The 23,807-nt window shown below is 39.6% G+C and overlaps 1 protein-coding gene across 1 annotated transcript in view; it reads right to left on the bottom strand.

Annotated features, from left to right (window-relative positions):
• wnt6b (wingless-type MMTV integration site family, member 6b) overlaps nucleotides 1-16,865 on the bottom strand; it is a 35,120-nt gene extending 18,255 nt beyond the window's left edge. The window contains exon 1 of the mRNA XM_067603166.1: nucleotides 11,127-16,865. Coding sequence (XP_067459267.1) covers nucleotides 11,127-11,206 — 80 coding nt within the window. The 5' untranslated portion in view covers nucleotides 11,207-16,865. The remainder of the gene's footprint in view (nucleotides 1-11,126) is intronic.
• Nucleotides 16,866-23,807: the final 6,942 nt, after the last annotated feature.

Raw genomic sequence — 23,807 nt, forward strand, 5'->3', positions numbered from 1 at the left:
TGGCGACTTCAGTGGCATAACAGGAAAGTGGCTTTATGAGATGATTTTTATTTCTTTTTTACCCTCCATTCTTTTCCTCCTCTTTTTGCCTGAGTGGTCTACCGCTCATGCTCTCTATGCTGTTAACCGTCTTTCCCTTTCATTTACATCCATCTCTCTCTTGCCTCTTCTCCACAGTTAGCTTTTAGTAGCTTTTAGTCACTGCATCTCAGCAGATGTGATCCATAATTTTACCATGAAATAGGAGTCTGAAGGGTATGCATGAAAGACAGAGGGAGAGAAAAAGAGAGCGAGAGAGAGCAAAAGACTACTGTACCTTATAGGTTTTCATTCAGCCTTGTCCCTGTTAATCTCACCACCCGATATCATTCATCTGCTTTGTGAGTTTGTTTTCAGAAGCAGAACAAACACTCTTGCCAATCCCCTCTCCTGGCGGTCTGATACCGAGCAAGACATTTGCACACTCACACACAAACATGCACATTCATCCTTGCACATTTAGTCCTTGTTCTCAGCCAGATGCACACAAGCACATGTTGAACAGACTTGTATCCTCAGCCCTCAACTCAACATACATCAGTATGCATAAGTTTATGAAAACCTACGTCTTTTCATTTTAATAAAGGTATTTATATGGTAGACTAACATATCGGCACATACAGTGGCCGTGATTGAATCAAAACATTATTCACAGTAATATCATGGAGAGGAAGGTCCAGAGGCAAACTGCCCAAATACCGTTATCAAGCAGGACTTAAACACACGATAATGGCAAATAGCATGGATTACAGTTATGCCTTTCTTGTAATCCATTCTAATAATTCAAGTTGTCTAAATGTGCTTTCTGTTTACATATATCTGCACAGTCTCTAAAGACACCCACTACTGCATTCCTTCTATGATCATTGAAAGTGTATTGACAACATTGCTATGGAAACGATGCTGTATTTTCAATACAGGTGTTCTGTGTGTACAGTATGTGTGTGTGTGTGTGTGTGTGTGTGTGTTTCTCACATGCGTATGTGTATGGCAGTCACACAGATAATTAAAATACACAGACAGAGTCTGTATGTGTTACTGTAATTAGCAGGTACCAGTACAATACTTAGCAACACACACTCACTTTTGACAACCACTTATTATCTACCCACTTCCATCAGGATGTGTGTGTGTGTGAGAAACAAGAGAGAAAGTACACAGAGAGAGAAAAAACTGATGTTCGTGCGTGCAAGTGTATTTCTATGCAGTATGCTCTGGTTTTTATGGATGTGAGAAAGATCATCTCTATTTACTTGTTTGTGCCTATATGTGTGAGTGTGTGTATGTTTTTGTGTGCTTATGCGTGTGCATATGTGTGTGCGTGTACCAAGGGCAGTGCTGGGAAGCCAGTTCTGTCAGCAGCTCACAAAAGCCAGTCTGTTTTTTACAATGGGAGGTGTAGAGTTGTAAAACTAGTGAATGCACTGGATGAAGTTTTGTTCCGAGTCCTGGAAGCGAGAGGCAGAGTCATTTACAACGTCTCTGCCTCACAAAGTTCCCTATCATCTCTTTTAGCACAAAACAAATACTGCAGAGTGGAATGATGAAAGAGATAAACAAAGATTATTTTGTGGAGGAGCGGATCTTACAATAACAATAATAATAATAAATAATTATAAAACAGCATCTTTTGCGTATATGTGGACTTTGCCGTGGACTGAGGTGCTTTGTAACCATTTTGTTTTTAATCTGTTTCCAAGTTCTGTCCAAAACTGACTTATTGCATATTAAAGAAACATTAATTTAAAAAGATATGATTAAGTGCTTAATTTGGCAAATAGACCAGTTGTCCAGTATTGTACACTGTTACATGAGAGGTTTGGGCTTTAACTGACTACATTCTTTTAGCACTACAAATAAACATGCCTAACACATACTTTAAATTTGTTGGATCTGTTTTGAAACTGTATTTACATTCCTTATGTTTCCCTTGCTACTGTCAAAATAGGGAGCAATATGTCATTTTCCCCCGTATGTCACAGCTCACACTCTCTCCGATCAGAGCTGATAGCGATTTCACATGGACGTCTTTGTAAAAATGTTCTCTTTATTAAGTTTTCATGTTTGACATTTGGCACCAGAGACATGTCATAACACATAAACACAATAAATTCATATGCTGGCATCTGCTTTTATCTTGGATGTCATATCATACAACTTAATTTATTTCAACAGTATCTTCCTAAGCCTAAGCAGCTGCACAATAGATGTGAAAGGAGAAAAAACTGACTAACCAGAGCAGAAAAACAAACAATAGCAGGAGTTCAAACTGTTTCTAATAGTTGACTTTGGTTTAAATCAAGTGACAATGTTTTTACAATTAAGACCAAACTAAGTGTATGTAGTATGTAGGTAAATCAAAATAAAATGCTTGTGCATTTTTTTTGACACGACAGAGTGAAATCATCTCTTCATTTTGGTTGAACGCTGTTCTCATAATCCCCAGTGGACTGTTGTGAATATAAGTTTAGAAACAGGGCATGAGGAGTTATTAGAGTGAACTGAGGTGAAAGGGTGCATCGCTGGCGATATACCCAAAAATGGGGTGCATTAATTGGATAACAGGATGACTTTAAGCCCAGCATTCTTGCCCTTGTTTGGGGTTTGGTACATAAAAGTGTGCATCCCGGCAAGGTAGATTAGAATGAGAATCCAAAAAGTGCATGTTCAAGGTGCTAAGAAAAGCAGAGAAAAGCATGAATGTAAAACGAAAATTTGCTATTATTGTGACAATGACATTTGTTAATTTGCAAGAAAAGTCTCATTTTTGTCTCCTGCTCTATCAGCAGTTGAGTTGCATTGTGGGTAATGTAAGTGTCCGATTTTGACAAGGAAGAACAATGCATAGAATCACAAAAACAATATCTCTGCTTCTGCTGCATCGATTTTGATCCATTTAAAAAAAAACAAAAAAAAAAACTGTCCATTGAGTCCAACAATGTTATAGGAGGGTCATGCTCAATTGGTGGAGTACTCTTTTAAATGAGAGAACTACAGATTTTACTGCGTCATATCAAAGTGACCCCCAAATAATGATAATAGGATGAATATATGTACATAGTTGAACATACATACAGTTTGCACTCACTCAATTTCGCATATACACACAGACATGCACATTTGTCCAAGCAGGTGCACTTGCTACTGTGCAGACATGTAGACACACAGATAAAAGCTCACACACACGTGTGAGAGAGAACTACAAAGTCAAGACAGTAATCAGATCCTCTCCATGCAAAGTGCCACTGTTCCTCAGCCTGCTCATTTATGATACAGATCCTGAACAGAAAACAAAACACCAACAAGAATGTGCAGCCATGATATTATCAAGGGCTTTCAGGAAACACTGTCTTGGATGAGTAGTTCTTTATGATGATAAAGTCCTAAAACACAGACAGAGGGTCATACTGTGAGAGATAAAACAAGACAGTAACAAAAATACCCAAATCAAAAGCACTGATAGCAGGACTACACAAGATAACAGCAGGTCCCATCCAAAATCTAACCTACAAAGGATGTCTGCAATATTCTGATAGGGCCATATTCTTATTTTGTTCTTTTTATAACTTGATAAAATATGAGCTCACATAATGGATATGTTTACATTTAATTGTTTCAAAAACATATGATTTAGGACTATTTTAAAAGGCTTCAATTAATAGTTTTTTTATAATATAGCTCGAAATTAGAAAAAAAGCTTGATGCCTAGATGCCTTATTCAGTGTTTTGTGGCCCAGATGTGGGTCAGAAAGAGATTAAACACTGGTGCTCAGAGCGACCTCAAGTTTCATTAAGAATCTCACGGCACCATAGATAAATTGCTGTACTGTACGGGGCCCTTCTTTTTTTTCACTCCACCCATGAATGGGTGAATTTCATCCCTCCTTAATCCCTCAAGTATGCTGGAGATGAAGACAGTCACGACAAGCGCTAGTCTGAGATGCCAGAGCGAGGGAGAGGAAAAAGAAAAAGGGTGGAAGAGAGGCAGCTGGGGAGAGAGTGTCTAGAAATGGAAAAACGACGGTGAGGGGTTCCGTGTGAGATAACGAGGAGATAAAAGGAGACACAAACAGATAAAGCAAGATGATAAAGAAATGTGAAATTGTCTGATGTCCGAAACAAATTTTTGAAGATGGATGAGAACAGTTTCAGTGCCTCAGCAGGGTTACATAGACACTGTGAGAGGGTCAGCGTGCCCTCAACAATTACTTTCCGTTGTTGAGAACAATAAAATTTGACAGGATAAAAAGTTTCAGCACTCATAATTTATAACGCACCCAATTTAAATGGTAGCAATAAAGCGTGACCAACAGGAAACCAACACCACCAAAGCAATTTCACATAAGAAAAACATCCAACGTTTGTTTGGTTTTAACAACTTGTTACTGTGGCACACCCAAAGGCACTGACAGACCAAAGATACAATTTCTTCAAGAATGGATTTATTCAGGAAGGAGTGTACAGTTGATATACTCTGTGATTTCCAGGGCTCAGCTTTAGCTTTGGAATATAGAAAGCAGAATAAATCTAGTTGATAGGAAAACTGGTGCTTTTCCATCTAAAGAGAACCTCTGAGTGTGACAGAGTGGTAGCCTACATCATGCAGCACATGGAGCTAAGTGAAGTACTGGTAATGGGATAGCTCTGTTAACTTATAGCAAATAATCAGGGGTTCCTAACACTATCACTTTTCTTTTAATAATTAATTTTATATTATTTTCAACATAAATCAATTAGTAATGTTAGGAAGCAGCCTTTGGAAAGCTGTGGTATGTTAGTTACTTTAACTTTAAGGATGCTAGCTACTACTGCCTTTTTCAGTGATGTCTGTCACTAATTAAAGTGGCATGAATGTCTGTAAATTAAAATATAAATACTTTATTTTTATAGATTGTGTAGGATAAATCCACATATTGGTAAAGACAAATGCAGTATTTAAGGCTTGAAAAATACAGTTACATTGTGGTGCATCTGATTACTGTAATGCAGGGGATTCCACCTAGCTATTATATTATTTAGTTATTGTGCCAATAATGTGACATTGATGACAATATACAGCATCAGTAATTTTAACAACAAAATGTCAGTGGCCACAGATGTTACTCCAAGGACAAAAAAGTTTTCTGATGGACTCTCTGGTGTTTCTGTCAGAAGTGATTGATTTGTCAAATTTGAAGCAGAAACCATTTCTATTTCTACAAAATTGTCAAAATATTGCTTGCTCACCAACACAGGCACCGTGACAAAGGAGAGCAGATCAGAAAACCTTGAAAAGTTCAGATTCATTATATTAACAGTTAGAAATAACAGGAACACAGAACTCAAAAGCTCTACTTTATGTAGGAACTGCAAGGAATCAAACCCGACAATGCTGCGTTACGGCTACGTTAGCTGGCATTTACATTTCTAGCTGTCTTCTGCCAACTCCAAAAACCTTGAGGACTGTTTTTGCCCCCTGTTCGTCAAAGTACAGGGGTATTTTCAGATTTCTTGGACCATTTTTTTGCCTTATGCCCTGTGTATGTCTGGCACTGGAACATAGTGGAGTATAAAAACGCATGCTTGCAGTGCTTGCAGTGCTTACAGACAAGCACAGACACACACTTGCCCACACACACACACACACACACACACACACACACATAAATACACAATTCAGTTCACGACCTGATGCCAAACCCACATCGTCATTTAATCTTTATCTGTACCCATCTCTCTGGTCCTGATTAGACATCTAGCTTTTCAGACCAGGAGTGGAGGGGACAAGATAAGATCTGTTACAATGAAACTCTCTTCTAGTGATGATGGCAGCTCTGAGTGTAGAGTGTGTGTGTGTGTGTGTGAGTGTGTGTTACCGTAAATGTATGACTGAATTAGTGCATTTGTACATCTTTGAGTGCATGCTAAACAGATTAAGCAGGATCCACTGGTTAGAGATGAATTTGGACTGACACACACATAAACACACACACACAAACGCAGTGTGTGTGCACCTGTGGGCCTGTGGCACACTCCAGGCGGGCTGTCCGCCAAACCGTGGCTTTGACACACACACGCACACGCACACACACACACATATGGAACAAAGTTGGCCCTGCTAAGCATCGCAGTCAAAACCAGTATAAGAGAGCAAAGACATTCCTCACTCCTCTGAGTCTCTGCTCTCAGGCCAAATGATTAGAGCGCTCTAATCAGTAGAGGCTCTGAAAGCATAGCTATCTCCCAACATTTCATCTCTCTCAACTCTCTTCCTCTCACAGTAGCTCTCGCTCTTCCGTCAGCGACAACATATCTATATGATAGGCATTTTCCCTTCAAAAGACAAGTATGGCCAAAGACAGATAGAGACATTGAAGAGGAGTGAGCATGAGACGGAGAAAAAGAAATGTACGATGGTATGTCCAGCAGCTTTCAACAGAGAGCATCATTGTCCGGGCAGACGGGGGAACAACCCACAGGTGTGGTTTCACCCTAGCTGCACTACAGTCTGCCAGTGTGTGTGTGTGTGTGTGTGCGTGTGTGTGTGTGTGAGAGAGAGCCAGCGAACAAGTGAGTGAGTGAGTGAAAGAAGATGACAACATATGTCAGTAGGGATGAAAAGGAAGTAGCTGGTTTCATAGTGTTGATTCCCTTAATCCACTACAGCTTAATTTAAAATAAATGTCCTGTATGCACTGTCAAGAGACGGCTGACAACAGTACAGAAACGGGCAACCAACACAGAATGAATTTTGACATACAGAGTGTCTTTTGTATTTATCACCTGTGTTTAGGTCCTTGTTAGGTGCTCTCTTTCCTTTCCTTGCAGCTGACCACACCATATATTAATAACTCTGCTTATGCTAATAATAGCACAACGACCCCTAAATGTATATATTATCTCCTTATGTCAGCAATTTTGTAACTCATTTTGAATTGAATTCAGCCCAGGTACGTGACAGGATCTTGCCAAATAAACCAAGTTTTTGCAGTGTAATAAATTTCTGGCCCCTGTTGGAACGTTGTCTTCCACCCACAGCTGAGTCACAGCACAGTCCCGCTGCAGACCATGACCATCTCTCTGGCTAAAAGTGACTTAAAGTATGTCCATACTGAAAATATTTTTCTTTTTCTTTCTGTTTTGGCCCTACATCCACACCATACAGGCATTTTTCACACCTGATACCGGAGCTTCTCAAAAGCGGAAAAAATAGGAAAAACAAGCTGTTCAAAATGATGCCTGCTCAGACAAAATAACTACTTTTTGTTGCTTCTAACCCATTCTGTGATCATTCAGGTTTAATCAATGTAGCTGATCACACAGCTAATTGCAAGTTAAGCTAATCGCTAATTAGCTACCATGTTAGGTGGACAAGTCTACTTCTTCTGGTGTCCAGAATGTAAACGCACATTTACGCTGCAATGTTTTTTTACTAGGTTGCCTGCTGTGGCGGCGGAGAGAGTCAGCAGCTACACATTTCTCCGTTCTGTTTAGGAACAGCTGAGATTGACACTAAAATGAGAATAGCTGGTTCACCTTAAAGATCAGTCCACCTTAAGTGATCATGGTCAACTAAGGCTAACCCACTGTTGCTAACTTCAGGGCTAACCCCCTTCACTTTTCCAGCAGATGGGGAAACAACAGTTGGGACTTTTCTTTCCTTGGTCATGAGAAGCTGCAGCATTTATTAACTGACACACTGTAGCCTCTATTGTACATTTACTACCAGACTGACAATTTACTGCTAACCTTTTCCTCTACTCCGCTCGCATTCACTGTCACTTTTCGGTCACTCACTCTCTCACACTCGCTACACACACACATTACACACTGCCCTATTCCTTAAAGGAGCTACGTGACAAAGAGTTTCCCAGGCAATGACACAGAGGTTGACTCACGTTTCGGAGCGCTGCACAGAGGCTTCCAAACGTTATTGATTTCCGAATTAATGGATATTTGGCGTTGTTTTGTGCATTAAAAAAAAATTTGATCGCCAGGCCTGTACAATTACAGGAGAAACACTGTGTTGTTTTAAGCTAAATGTCAAAGGAATTTGTTGCTCTAGATGGCCTAGTTTTACTCCTTATTTTAGGGAATAATGTGTATTTTGCATTTAATATACAGTGAGTTATAGTTTGTATTGTGTACTAAACCTAGAGCACAGTACTGTTTATTATTGAGCTGAAAAGGGCTCAAGTGTAGCTGTGGCAGAGTAAGCCTGTGAGCGCCAGCTGCCCACTCTGAACTCACTAGCCTCAAGTCACCTGCTTATGTGATATTCTCCCGTTAGCTTTGAGGTAGACATCGGATGAAGAGGGACTGCTTGGGCCCTGCGGGTATTGGAGAGGAACTGACGGCTGCTGCTGCACAACCTCCTGGACAACTTTTAGCATTTCATTCCCCAGTTAAAGACAATTCTCCCTTTGGATTCCCACTAAAAGAGACACCTTATTTTTTCAATTGAACTACTAGCACATGGACTCAGAAAGGACTCCTTAAGTTTAAGGGTAACACAATACATTTCAGGTTGAACCTGTAAGTGTTAATGTTATTAAGACAATAATTTGAAGATACTGATTTGTTACCAAACTAAGGTTACATTTATTTTACATACATACCTATCCATTTCATTTTAATTGAAGTGTAAGCTTCCTTAAATTTCATGTCTATAAGCTATGTGAGGAAGTAGGATAAAGGTACTCTGTGATTATTATTATAAGTATAATAAGGATAGCTTCTGCTTCAGTCCAGAAATTCATACAAATAACTGGATATAGGTAGTAAACTCCTACCAGACCCTAAATAAATTCTCCTGAGTTGTCACAGTTATATGGTCTCAGTAATTATTTTATAATAAGCTGAAGCGGTGGTTACAGATACACACCCTGTCTCCAAGAAATGTTTACTCATGTTGACAGAAAACGTAATTTGGGCGGCATTATATTTCCTTCAAAAAGTATTTGCTGTTGCAATTTACTTGTATATAAATTCATGAGTTTCTTGGAGACAGGTTTGGTAAAGGGTTGGTAAAGATTATGACGAAGAGCCACGGGGGAACAGACCAGATGTTTAAACAGCTGAGACTCAGCAGAAGCACTCTTTTTTTTTTTAGTTAAAAAAAAGATGATAAAGAGGAAATGTGACTCTTTAAGCATTTCAGTGTGAATGGAGCAGACTGATGTTGACAGGAGGGATTGAACCCATATCCTTCACTTAAAGGTTGTTATCAGTACTTACTGTGATGCCATGTTGCCCAAACATTGCTTTAATTTGACATTGTCCAATCCTGCTGGTCCATCAGTACACATTGTTAACCCTGCATTTACATGAGGAGAGGTCCTTACATCAAATTAGAAATTTAACAAAGTTTAACATGTTTTCCTCCACTCCATGTCCTATAAATTATAGAGAAACTGATGGAAAGTATTCATGTCTCCTAAATCAAGATTTTGGGAAAGGTATATGGCTTGAAAAGCTTTACCATTAGTAGCATTATTGTACCAGTAATATGGCATTAACAGCATCACAGTTTTTAATACTTATGTTTGAGTTAGTCAGTAATTTTAATCACAAAATGTCAGTGGCCACAGATGTTTCCATGAGTTACTCCACGGACAAAAAAATTTTATGATGGGCCTTTATAGAATTTCATTTTATGTTCTTATGTAGAAACTGATGGGAACTATTCATTTTTCCTGTGAATATCATTCTTAGTCATAGTAATAAATCCACAGATTACTTGTGAAATAATTCCAAGGAGTACAAGTTTTGTAGTTTACCTCAACCTCTACAGCGATCACGTCTGAAGGAGCAGAATAATGGCAAAGTTGGGGAGACGCGTCCTCTAAAGCTGCCAGTCATACAAGGACAGACAGTAGACTTACACAGCCTCTGTGACACTACAACCCACATTGACCTTGACTGAGCTGTGAATGAACAGTGGGAGGATTCGCTTGAGGAAAAAAAAAAATCACAAAGCTTCACATTCAAACGCTGCTGCTTTGCAGAAGTGTGTGTATGTGTGTGTGAGAGGGAGAGCAAGTGAGAGAGATGAAGACAGAAACATTGGATGTTGTCTAATGAAATACACCACACGAGAAAACGAAAGCAGTTCACAGAAAGAGACCCACATGGATAGAAAATATGTTATCAGCAGATCTGCAGGGGCTGTCTGTCTGTCCGACTGTCACACACCTTGTGGAGTTGAGCCTATATGGATTGTTTTATGATGACATATCCACTGCGCCCAGAGGGCCACCTGACATTCCTGACTCTGAAACCCCCCTACACACACACACACACACACACACACACACACACACACACACACCATCAACACCACCTCCACCAATCTCCCTCTCTCCTCTATACTGCAGGCAATGAACAGCAGACAGCTCTCTCACCTCCCTGTTTCTTTGCCTCTTTCTCTTCTGTCCTACTTCAGCCTGTTATTCTCTGAGCACCTTAGGCTACCCCCAAAACAAAACAAAAAAAAAAAAAGATGCCGCTTTATGAACTCCTTCACCCTGAGCATTACCCTGGCTAACATGGGCAATCTCAAGTCAAGCAGTTTGCAGGGAATCATAAATTAGTTTCAGACTTTTAAAGTATATACAAGCTTTAATTCATTACTATAGAAAAACATAATGTTCAGATCATGTTTTACAGTATTTTTGAACACTTTCAACATGTAAGCAACAGGCAATTTTGTTGTTTGTTTGTGTCATTACTAATTTTTCTGCTTAGTTGGTCCATTTTTATAGATTATCCATATTGTGTTACATAATGTAGTTATTGCAGCCTTGATTGCAGTGCACGTTTACAGTTATGATGGTCATATTCGTTTTTGAACCAGACTCCAAACCAAACGCAGGCTCCCAAGATAGCCCTGGAACCAACCCGAAGACAATGTGAGTATTTAGGTGAAAAGCCACAACACCGGTAAGCCAATGCTGAGTGATGGTGCTGTGGATAAATATAGAAGACACGATTACGCCCCGCGTCTGTGCGCAGAAATCAAATAAAACTAAGTCGGGCGAGGTCATTTAAATCCCAGGTTGACACGAGACACAGAAACATTCAACACGTGGTTAATACAGAGCACTTACCACCAGAGTCCGATGATATTGACCGGACAGAGCAAGATAAAAAACAGGGCTAGTTGGATCCGAGATAGACGAACCGTCATGGTGAACGCCGCAAATCCTCAAGGAGATTCCCCAGAAAATTTTACACTGACAAGCTCAGCCAACACAGAGTTTGATTTTTTCTTAAATACATAAGAGGTCCTTGGTTTCTGACGGTACGACTCAGCAAAAAGCTTACTGGAAACTGTCTGTCAACGAGAGCGCAAAAAGTTCATCATCCAACTCCTCTTCTGTCGGGCGCATCTTAATGCGCAACAAAGTTGGTCAAGAGGTTGCTGAAGAGATGTCCGCTTTCAAAGGTGTGGTTAACCTCTTCATTGTCGTTCTGCTCCATTAGTCGCAGCACATTACATGCTAAAGAGCCTCGTCAGACCGTGTTGAGAGAACCAGAAATGACTCAAAGCAATAAAGTCGTCTGTAACCGCAAAAACAGCGCTTAGAGGTTGCTCTGGTGGACACACTCGCCACGCTAAGAGAGATTTGAAACAATGAAATGATATTAAAGACGAATATGAAGAGCACTGCTGCCTGTCCGGTGATGATGACGACGGAAACTTATAAATAAAAACGTTTTTGGTGCCGCTGGATGCTGGTTGTTCTCTACGCGCTCTGAACTGACGCACTGATGAACTCGGTGAAGTAATTTTCGGTGCGCACCGGCTGCAGGTAGAGGCGTCTGTGCCACAGTCTGTCGGGGGTGTTTTCTTTGGATGAAAACATCCAAAGTGAGGAAAAATGCGCTCGTCTTCTCCCACCTTGGTGTGACGTCGCTCCGGGCGAAGCGAAATCCTCGCTGTCAGTCAGAGAGAGAGAGGGAGAGAGAGAGAGAGAGAGAGAAAGAAACTGCAATTAGGTTTAGGAGGACGCGGCTGAGAACAGAAACGGGGTAAACACACACACACGCATACTCAGAGCCTTGCCATAATGTAAATGTGTGTTTACGGTTGACCAGAAATCAGAGTCTATGGAATGAGGTGATGTCACCACAGGTGTGGTAGTACCTTTCTGATATTTGTGCCAACAGCCTATCGGGGACTGGCACTTTGTGAAACCATATAGGTGGGTGTGTAGGTTGGTCGTGTGTTTCTTTGGATGTTGAAAAATTCACATTATTTTCGTTTCTTTTCTTTAAAAAAAAAAAAAATAGACAATGGTGTACTGTAGGTGTCCTGTTGTTTCACACCAGGCTTTTGTACACATAAGTGTCCAAAGTTTAATTATTTCTCTCAATAGGAAATAGGAATTTATTGAATTGAATTACTGAATGTGTGTGTGTGTGTGTGTGTGTATGTGTATGTGTGTGTGTGTAGTGACTGGGTAGTATTCACTTATCTGGCCAAGGGCATATCCATTGAAATTCAACACCACTGTACTGTGGTCGCCCATAAAAGCCCTGACACCCACCTTCGTTCCACTGCAGTGATGCAATCAATCACAAGTGTAACACAAGGCAAACTCACCCTGTCAAGCACCGCTGTCTTTCATGAGGGCCTCTGTTCCATTCCACATAACCCTCATTAATAATATACCTTCAGTCAGTTATTACTAACCATATTTTAACCCTGATTATAGTCCCAAAAATTAAAAAAAAGAGACACAACAACAACTCTCCACTGTAATTTTTTGCCCGGTCAACCTCAGTAAAATATGGAGTCAGATAGTCAACCTGCGGTAGGTTTCATGTATTTATTCAGACTTTTCCATCATTTTGTGTGTCAGGCCATATGGAGAGGTTGAAACAACTTGAAACAAATCCATGTAAAACACACTAGAGTTTTTGCATGATTTAAATCATGTACAGTATACTTTGCACTGTTGCTGACCAAAGCACACCATAACTTTCTGATGCAATTTTCCCAACATTCATTTATCCATTGGAACACATTCCAAATCAGCCCACAGACCTTTTCTGCACTATTGCTTTTTTCTCCTTTTTGGCACTAATAAATGGCCCTCACATTTTTCAAATTTGCTGATGACTGACAGCTTGTCAACCCTTTATAAATATGGCTTCAGCTTTATCTGTGATGGTTTGATTTTGTGTTTGCTAATAACACAAATACAAAGTGTTGAGACTGACATGCTGTGTTTGTCTGTTTCTGTTGAATGACAATGATCACAGATCTCACTGCTGAGGTCAGTAGCATTTATGACACCTCGTCTCTCCTCTAAACTCATGCACTCGTCTGACAATAGAAGTGGAATGGTGTCAATGAGAAAACCGCTACACAACGTAATCATAGAGGGAGTCGGAGCTGATAGACTACTTCACTCAGAGAATCAGGTAGCTATTGTAACTGGCTGTGAATGTCAGTCTGTCCATTGAAACCACACTTGTCAAAAGGGGCGAAGAGGACAAAATTTAACAGTTTTCACATTTAGATTTCAGCATTTCAGTGTGAATGGCTAGCGAAAGCAAAGGATCTGAAAATACAGATTTGAACAAAACCCTTTCACATATAAATGTATCCACACTGGTGTGCACATGCCACTGATTATGACTCCCTCTACAATGTTGAAAAAAGGCAGATTGCTCTTTAAACTCCAGAGAGGATTAAGTGATTCACTAGCCTGTCAGCTAATCAGATGCACAGTAATAAGCAAAATCATTTGCAAATTTGTGAGACAGCCCCTTTTCCTGCTTGGTGAAGCTGGCCTGTACACTTTGGTGAGTCATTTTCATCATTCGTTATTTCACTTCACCCAGATCTATCTCAGTCTTTTAAATGGACGTTCCTCTCTGATAGACAGAGCCATATAGAATTTGAAAGAGGTCTATCAAATAATATAATCTTCCACCGCTTTGAAAAATTAGGTGTTTGTTGCAGAATGTTCCTCTGAGTTTATCCAATAGAAAGAGTTTCCCCCTAATAACTTGAGCTATATTTCATTGCAAAGAGTTTATGCTTAACGCAGCATTTCCACCATGTCAGATGGAACGTGATGATTTTCATGTTTATAACTTGCAAGTGTGCATATCAAGATGATGATTGTCTCCTGCTGTTTGACAGGCAGAGTAATGTGCCTGATCAGCATTACATTTGGGTTCAGTTACCCTGAGTAATTTACTATCGCTGATGTGAGAGATCCGTGTAAATATGCTTTCCACACCCTGCTGTATTATTTACTGGCATTCTAGACTTGTAGAAAACACAAAATTAACCTTTGTGATTACCAGTTGGATGTTACCTCAAATAATAAAGCTGCACTAATCAATATTCTATATTACAAATGGATCTAATTACTATATATAATGTTAGGGAGGTCTCTTGTAGTGACAAACCGACAAATAACTATCTGCAGTTCCCCTGAACTCTACCAAGAGAGGAATAGAATAGAATATATGTTTGCTGTTGACCAGGGTGGAAAATTGTCTTATGATAACCAAAACAAAAAGACACACTACACATGATTCTTACAAGAAAAAGATAGCAAAGCAGTCAGTATAACCAACATAGCAACAACACCTTAAAAACAGGTCATGTCACATCTGTGGTTTTAATCTCAGTAGTAACTTTGCAGAACTTCTTTTGCATCTTTTAGCACATTATTTTGGTGCTAAGACTTTACTGTTTTGGTTCAGTCTCACAGATCTCATCAACCTTGTTTCCAGTTGTTCTGATAAACTCGCTGTAAACTATCTGCAAAGAACCAAATTGCCAACACACAAAGTTAGTGATTAGCTTGTGAACATAGCAGAGCATCTAGCAGCTGAAGACACAAATATTTCTCAGGCGTCACTGAACAAAGTTATAAATGTAAATGTATAAATATTTGGGTGAATATCAGACTCACTGTTTGTCAGGTCAGCATAAACATAACTCCAAGTGAATGCTAATATTGCTACGTGTCTGCTAGATGTGTCCTAGCAGCTTGTTGTGGAGGTCACTTATTAATTCTGTGACTTCCACATGACACAAAAGCAACATAAGACCGACATTTTCAAACTGCGTGCTTAATTAAATTAATTGTGAAGATGGTATCTAATTTGGACAGAGTGTGGATCTCAGTGGATTTTCCTGAACAAAACAGACATTTTTGAGTTAATTTTAAAACCCAGAGGCCAAGTCTCATGCTGTAATATTACTGTGTTATAAAGTTAGCTAGATAATGAGTGAAACACCAAACAGTTCTTTTGATGTAAAGTAATTTTGTCCTTAATCCCAAATCCCTCTCTCTCAGAGGGCTTTGTGTAAAACATATGACATTCTCTATCATTAGATCCTCAATATGTTCCAGGCTTACTGGGGTTCCAGGTAGGGTTGGGCTATATGACAATAGAGATTTGATTTCCCATGTAATTGTAGTTTTGGTTGTGCAAATCGATGAGAAATTGCAATATTGGATTTGTAAGATTGTTGCATTAATGTAATGAAGATTATGTGATTTATTCAACAAGTGGTGTCTAGCAAACCTCATAATTCAACTTTTTGAGAGAGGCCTAATTCTATTCAAACATCTCCTCCTCTAGCACTGAGCCACACAACCTTCCAAATAATATATTTATATATACTTCTTGTATCTTGTCACCAGTAGCTCATTGATTTGTCTGTGCAGTTTTGGTCTTTTGGACTTTTTTTTTCTCTCATAATCCGTTTAGGACAGGCTTGGCCCTGCCATGGAAAATCAGCCTCTGGTTATCTTGTGATCAGGCCTTTCTGAATCCACCCTATTGTTTTCTAGTTTCACAACTCTTCAGAAGTGATGCATGCAGTATCTGCTATTCCTCCAGGTGTGTCCAGGATTCTTTCGTTGTATATTGCATTACAGAAACAATGCGGAGCTGAATTTATGTAAGCTTGGCAAAAATAAGTCTTCTTTCCCAAAAAATCTCCAAAAATATCACACTATGGTAAGTTACAGCAAGTGAAGGTAATATTATACTATACAAAAAAAATCTCCTCTCCATATCATTGCATATAAACTTTATTTCAAACCTAGATTATTATTTTATCCTGTTACAGTCTTTTGCTTTCTTTACTTCTGTCTCCACTGCCTTCCTTTTCTCACTTCATATGCGACCAAAACACGACACACAGGTGAATAATGAGCGTGCAGCGGCTAAAACAGAACATGTGATATTTTAGCAGAGAACACTTAACTCCATAGAGAGCTCTCTATTGACAGGTGAAGTGGGACCAACCACAACAAAATTAGAAAGTCATGAAAATTGAGTTATCTCCCGATGGCCTATAAATAACTGCAGCATAGTTGTGAGCATGAGCATGACAATTACACTATGCTTTGTACTGTCTGTTCTCTCTTCACATCTATCTCTCAGTCACCTTACTCTGTATTTCCACCCCCCCAATTCCTCTCTCCATCTCTTTGTCTGTCTCTCACTCTCCCCCAATTTCTCTCTCTGCTGGATGAGTGTGTTTTGTTAGGGAGGGCTGATTCTTCATACTTGGCTGAGGCTTTATGGACAATAAAGATCTGATTTCAAAGTCCGGCAGGGTGTTGGGCCTGGGGTCTTGGCTCACAGCTTTAGTTGCCTGCTGGGAGGAGACACTGCACAGCCCCTAACCAGATGGCCATCATCAGCCTACATACAGAAGATACATGTTGTACAATATGTGTATGGTTCATACTCTTATATGTGTCCAGCACTGTATTTCACCACTGTGGTGTCAGCCAGAGTCACTGAGAGACACTAAATGACTATAAGCTTCAATGTTTTAATACTTTCACATTGTACAGTACTGTATATTGCATTTCACTCACAAGATATTTTGCCTGAAAATAAAAGATAAACAATGTGTCTAGATGGATTTTGCCTGAAAAAATTGATATTCAGCAGCTGACTCTCAAAAGTTGAAGTTTCATCGAACACACCAAATGAGAAACTTTTCAAAATACTCAGTGCTGGCAACTGTATTGCGCAACATGCATTCACAACAACTCTGAGAGCCAGAAACTCAGTGTCATGCTCAAAGACACTTCAGCAGACCCAACGCCCGCCAACACAGGAGCTGGAACCAGGGTTCACTGGTTTAAGCGTAGTCTCTCTAACCATCCTGCTTCCCTTCCCCTGATGCCAAGTTGACCTCAACAGCTTTGTGATTTATTGGAGTCCCGCAAGTTGTTTATTTCCTGACTGTCTCATCTTAGAATGCCTTGATAGATACAGGACTAGGAGCTGTCACATCTCATTACATTGAACTTATAATAGATCTTTTCTTCTACAAATTATTTTATAGTAGAAAGAAGAGAAGAATGACAATGGTGAAATATACAGTATGATATTTGTATTAGAGAAAGAGAAGACTGTCAAGGGTGGAGCAGAGATTTAGTACTTGTGATATAACTTGATCTCACAGCATAACCCGTGCCCCACGTGTCTCCCTTTTTAAATATACTCCTAATGTTTTCTCTCAGCATTCCTAAACTCCATCACTTTGTATACGGGCATGTTCTGTCAAACACATTTATTTAATTTCACACTGGTCCAAACTGATATAATTTCACACAATCACACCGGGACAGTCAACTGATGAGTATAAGTGTTTTGAAGCAAGAATTTCATAAAATTGTTTCAAGAATGCTCTCAATATTAGATTTAGGACCAAAGGGCTGTGGAAACCATATTTAGCTGCATGACTCTATTGATGGCAATGCTGGTCTCTCGGTCAACCGGTCCACCACTTTGGTCCAGACTGAAACATCACAACTACTGAATGGATGGCTAGGAAATTTTATACACACATTTATGGTCCCAGTGGATGAATCCTACTGCCTTCGGTGAACCCCTGACTTTTCCTCTAGTACCATCATGAGGCAGTTTTGGTCTTTAGTGACATGACAACTATCAGATGGATTGCCATGAAGTGCATAGAAGCAGATAATAAGTCCATCAGGTACAGAGGTGTTCGCAAAATAGCTGGTTTCTTTAGCTTTTTCTTAAAGATCAAGAGGGACTCTGCAGATCGAATGGAATTTGGTAACTCATTCCACCACTGGGGAACTACAGAAGAGAAGAGTCTGGCTAGCGACTTATGGCCCTGTTGTGATGGTTGTACCAGATGCCTTTCATTGGCAGAGCATAGTGAGTGGAAGGGAGTGTAGACCTGAATGAGGGAGTTCAGGTAGGCAGGAGCCATTTTATTTGTTGTTGCATTTTAGTTAAGGTTTTGAATTTGATGCGGGCAGCAACTGGGAGCCAGTGGAGAGATATGAACAGCGGAGTGATGTGCTGTTTTAGGTTGGTTGAAGACTAGACATGCCGTCACGTTCGGGATCATCTGCAGAGGTTTGAACGTGCATGCGGGGAGACCTGCCAGTAAGGTGTTGCAGTAATCAATGCATGATATTACAGATGCCTGTACCAGGAGTTTTGCTGCATGCTCAGACAGGTAGGGTCTGATCTTTCTGATGTTGTACAGGGCTAATCGACACGACCAAGCAATTGCAGGGCCATGTGAACCTTAAAGGTTAGTTGGTCATCAATCATGACACTCAAGTTTCGGGCAGACATCGTGGGCATGAGTTGGGCTGATTCGAGCTGGATATTGATCTGTTGTTATTTAAAGGGACTGGCTGGGATGACAAGGAGCTCAGTCTTAGAGAGGTTAAGTTGAAGGTGGTGTTTCTTCATCCATGCCGAGATTTTAGCGAGGCATGACGGGATCCATGCTGAAACTGTGAGGTCTTCCTGAGGTTTCTTCCATTTATCCCCATTAAAATAGTTTTTTGGGGTGTTTTTCCTTATCTGAATCGAGGGTCTAAGGATAGTGGGTGTTGCATGTTACACAGATTTTAAAGCCCCTTGAGGCAAATTTGTGATTTGTGATATTAGGCTGTATAAATAAAACTGACATGACTTGACTTGACCTATCTGTACAGAAACAATACTTAATAAACAATCAGTTGCAATAACTTGTGGTTTCCCCCTGGGTCTGTTATTGATTGAACCGAAAGAGCATTGGTCCGGGTTATGAAGTGTTCCCTCCCTCCCTCCTCCACCTCCGAAAAGCTAACAGGCCTAACCCCTGTCCTACCACACCTATCATACACACGCTTCACACACATTCTCCCTCTCACACTGCTTTCTTCTGGGCGTGAAATGGATTCCTACTGTCTGCCAGAATGCACCACCTATCTCTGGATATGATTCTCTTTCACCCCCTTTCTCCTTTTCTTCCTCTGTGCCACACGTGTGCCCTTTTGTTTCCAGAGAAAAATGCCTGCCTGCCCTGCAGAGTACACAAAACACATTCCCGGGTGATTATGATTAAGAATGATTACAAATCCCACTGGAGATAATATTTTATATGACAACTTGAATTAGATCTAAATCAGAAACACATGACAGCCCTAACCTTTTTAAAACAAACCACAGTCATCCCTGGAATCCCCAGAAGAAAGGCATGTTCATGAAATTCCTTCACACACAAACACACACACACACACACACACACATACACACACATTGAAAATGTGAGTTAGTTTGTAGTATATTCCACTGTATTGTAGTATATTGATACCTCTCGCCGCCACATGACCTTACATGACATTACATGTCCACAAGGAACCGAGAGGGAAAGAAAGAAGGAAGGAACTGAAGATATGCGAAATTATGGTCTTGTTAGGGCAAGTAATGGAAGTAAACCCTGTTCCAGGCGACTGTCTCTCTCTGAGAGTGGTTGTAATCTGTCAACAAAAGCTACATAATTTGGTGTGATACAGATATATTCTGCTTTCTCTCTCATACAGGGTTGACCCAGTGCTGACTCAGACACCCTATCATAATTGGACACACATTATTTGGATCATAACAATCTGCAGACACTTGGAATAGACCAGTTGATCACTTATCCGGAAGAATAAATTGTAACTATGCTGAGAGGTGATGACAAAGACTTGAACTTCAAGTTTCCAATAAACCAGGTACAGATCTTTTCTCACTAACATCTAACTTATATCACTTGAAATGCCAGAGGAATTTGAATTGTTCAAGATCTCAGACAGAATCGCCTCCTGCTGAGCCATATTTGAACACAGACAGAGAGTATAGATGAGGAAAGTTTAACTAGATGGTGTCTGTGCTTGCCTCTCAATGACTGATTGATTTTATAAGAGGACTTCTTGTGACCTCTTCTTGTGACAGGATTATTTAATTGCTTTGAAGACATAACTGTAAAGATGAAGCCACATATAAAACAAAAAAAAACTGGAAACACTTTTACATTCTTAGTTCACAAGATGACTTCTGACTACAGGGAAGCACTTGAGCTTTCTTCACAGTGAATTGTACCCCCAGACTGTATATAAATATGTTTGATGCATCTCCACTTCCTACCGCTATGCAAAAAAGAAGCCAAAATATCTCCTCTCCGGCAGTTGGAGCCAGAGTCTGCACAACAGAGGATGACGGCTCACGGGACACACCCCCCCAACTATCCCACTGCCTGATGGAGGTTTGAGAGCGGCTGTCACAGCTGTCAATCATGACATCACACCCCTTTTTTATATTGTCAAATAACTATTAGAAACAAACAGAAAAATGAGTACTTGGACAAACATCAGGGTGATAAGAACTACCTAAAATGACAGAATTGGGTTCAATTTATTTGACATGTACTTTAATTTTTTAGTTTGGCTAACATCCCATTCACTAATATGGAGGGGGCAGGGCTTATGACCTGCCTGTGCTGCAGCCAGCCACCAGGGGGCAATCAAGATGTTTTGGCTTCACTTTTTGGAAACAGTCATGACATCCATATTTATAAACAGTCAATGATTGTGCCCAGCAGCAGTGGTCGAGTGTAACTAATTACATTTCCACAAGTACTGTGCTTAAGTGCAATTTTGAGATACTTTATTACTACAATACTACTTTATTGAGTGCTTCCACTTTCTACTGCTTTTCACTTTTAGTCCACAGCATTCTAGAGGGAAGTATTCAATATGTTTACCCCTCTATATTTACTTGACAGCTGTAGTTACTTTGCAAATTAAGATTTTACTACATAACCCGTTGTCTTTTTATGAACATGTGATGCAGATTAAACTACCCGACAGTAAATAAAAGTAGTTAAAGGATAGGTTCACAATTTTTCAAGTTTGTCTTCAAACAACAGTCAGGCACCCAAATGAACATTGAAACAGGTTTTGCTCACAGTAATTATTCCTCCTGTTCATACTGACCATTAGAAGATCTCCTCTAAATGTGCTTACAATATAAGAGATGGGGAACAAAATCCAACGTCCTTGTTTTGAGTAAAAATGAATGTAAAGGTTTATCTGAAGATAATATGAAACTTTAGCAGTCTGAGTTAGTCAAATAAAGTGGATATCTTCCACAGTTACAGTCGTTTTAGTAGAAAAAAATCCTTCTTTGTATCTTGGCGGACAGTGTTTTCCTGTTCAGCTGCAGTGGAAGGATCGTAACAAAAAGAGGGAATTTGAAAGATTTCACTTAATTTCACTCATTTGGATGGCTGAAGCTTCATATTAGCTTCAAATAAACTTTTAAATACATTTTTGCTTGAAAGGAGGGCTGTGGATTTTGTCCTCTGTCACTTACATTGTAAATGCAGTATAAAGGGATCTCTCAATGTCCAGTATGAACAAGAGGAATGATTACAGCAAGAAAAACATGTGTCAGTGTTCATTAGGGGCATGACCATTGTTTTAAGACACACTTAAAAAGTCTGAACCTGTCCTTTAAAATTACTTCCCTCTCAACCAGCTACAACATTAAAATGTTCTCTACATGTTACAGTAATAATAATCTAATTATACAGTAAATATAAACTGACAGGGGGCATTCTGCTACATAATGATTATTGTTACTTTTCATACTTTAAGTAAATTTTGCTGACAATACATTTGTATTGCCTGTAAAGTTTTGAATGTAGGACTTGTGCTTGTAATAAATTGTGATATTGCTACTTTTAAAAGTTAAGTATTTTGGTACTGCTTTCACAAGAACAAACACGCTCAGAAATATGTCCATTACTCTGTAGGGGTGGACAAAATAACAGGAACAGCTGGCATGCAGGCTATTACGCATTCAGCATTTTTACAGGTTATGACGTCAACCCCTCAGCAGCTAATAAGCCTTTTTTTAAACAGAAGCAGAGCTGTTGAGAACATAGAAATACCGACTGTGTGAAAACTAATAACTCCTATATTAATTAGATCGATGTTATTGATCTTTTTTATAATTTGAACTGAAACTTTACATTGTAATTGAGGAACCACTGTCACAACCCCAGAAAACCATTAAAGATCTTCTGTCAAGTTGAGCATTGATGTGATTAACTACCAGACTTTCCTATTTTCCCATAAAAGTTAACCATTTGGACTGTGTTATTCTTAATCCAATAGCTGCAATAATTTAGGCAGGAGAGGGACAGAGTAGACATGTTCTCCAAATGCGTCACATCCATTCGTGAGTAATGATAACATCACAGCTGAACCTTTGATTATTAGATTAGATTTGGCCAAAGCACGGTGTGATGCTATTCCCATACACTGTGTGTTTGTGTGTACATAGACAGATGTGTGTACTGGCATGTGTTTCCATTGTGTTAATAACATTTTGTAAGTTTCCCACACTTTTGCCAGTTTCACTCACTAGAAAAAGAAAGGTTCTCTTTGTCCTTATGCTGTTTTTTAAATGTTCAGTTTTTAATCTAAATTCAAAGCCGAAACATACCTAAGGTAGATTTATTTTTATGATTTTGACTATGATGATGATATGTATTAATTTAGCTAGAAAAGTATTTTTAAATTGTTCCCATTGGATTTTTCACAAGATATGAAAACTGGCATAATTTTTACTCACTCTTACAACGCCCTCACACACAGCCAGACTGACTATTCAGTGTGATTCATCAGCATTACCGGCAGAACAGTAACTTTATTATAACAGATCTTATCAAGTCCCTGCTCACCATTTGAAAGCTCCAGGTCTTTTTACTCTTTCTTCTTTGTCCAACTCGTGTCCAGAGGGCTTGTGGTGTTGCCGCTTGTTTACAAAGAGATAGAGGGGAACCAGCCAGATGGGTAACACACACACAGACAAAAACACACACACACACACACTCTCACACACACAGATTGTCTCGGAGATAGAGGGTGCAGATGACTTTTGGATCAGCATTCATCCAAGTCTCTCACCAGCCACACACACACACACGCACAGTCGTGTTTCCATCCCTTCAGAGGACATTACATTGACTTTACATTCATTTCCTGGAGACTTACCCTAACCATAACCACTACTTTCCTAACCCTAACCGTACCGTAACCAAGCCTTCACCCTAAAATTTAATGATTTACTTCATGGGGACTTGCTTTTTATCCCCAAAAGGGAGGCGAGTCCCCACAATGTGACTGTAAACGGGTTTATGTCCCCACAACATGAGTAATACCTGGCACACACACACACTCACATACAAGGCACTCAACATAGACAAATAGCTTTTAAAATAAAGAAGCATGTTGCAGTATTGACTCTCTCTTCAACTCCAATATCAGAATATATGCTTATCACAAAAATCATAGAGGTGAATTCCCTTCCTCTTTATGTTTGAAGAATCTCAGTGTGACGTTTGAGTGCTTCATTGTCTGATAAGCGATGCAGTTTCAAAGATCATTTCTTAGCTTGATTCCAAAGATTTAACCTCAATAACT

This window comes from Thunnus thynnus, chromosome 11 (genome assembly GCF_963924715.1).
Source record: "Thunnus thynnus chromosome 11, fThuThy2.1, whole genome shotgun sequence".
Lineage (NCBI taxonomy): Eukaryota > Metazoa > Chordata > Actinopteri > Scombriformes > Scombridae > Thunnus > Thunnus thynnus.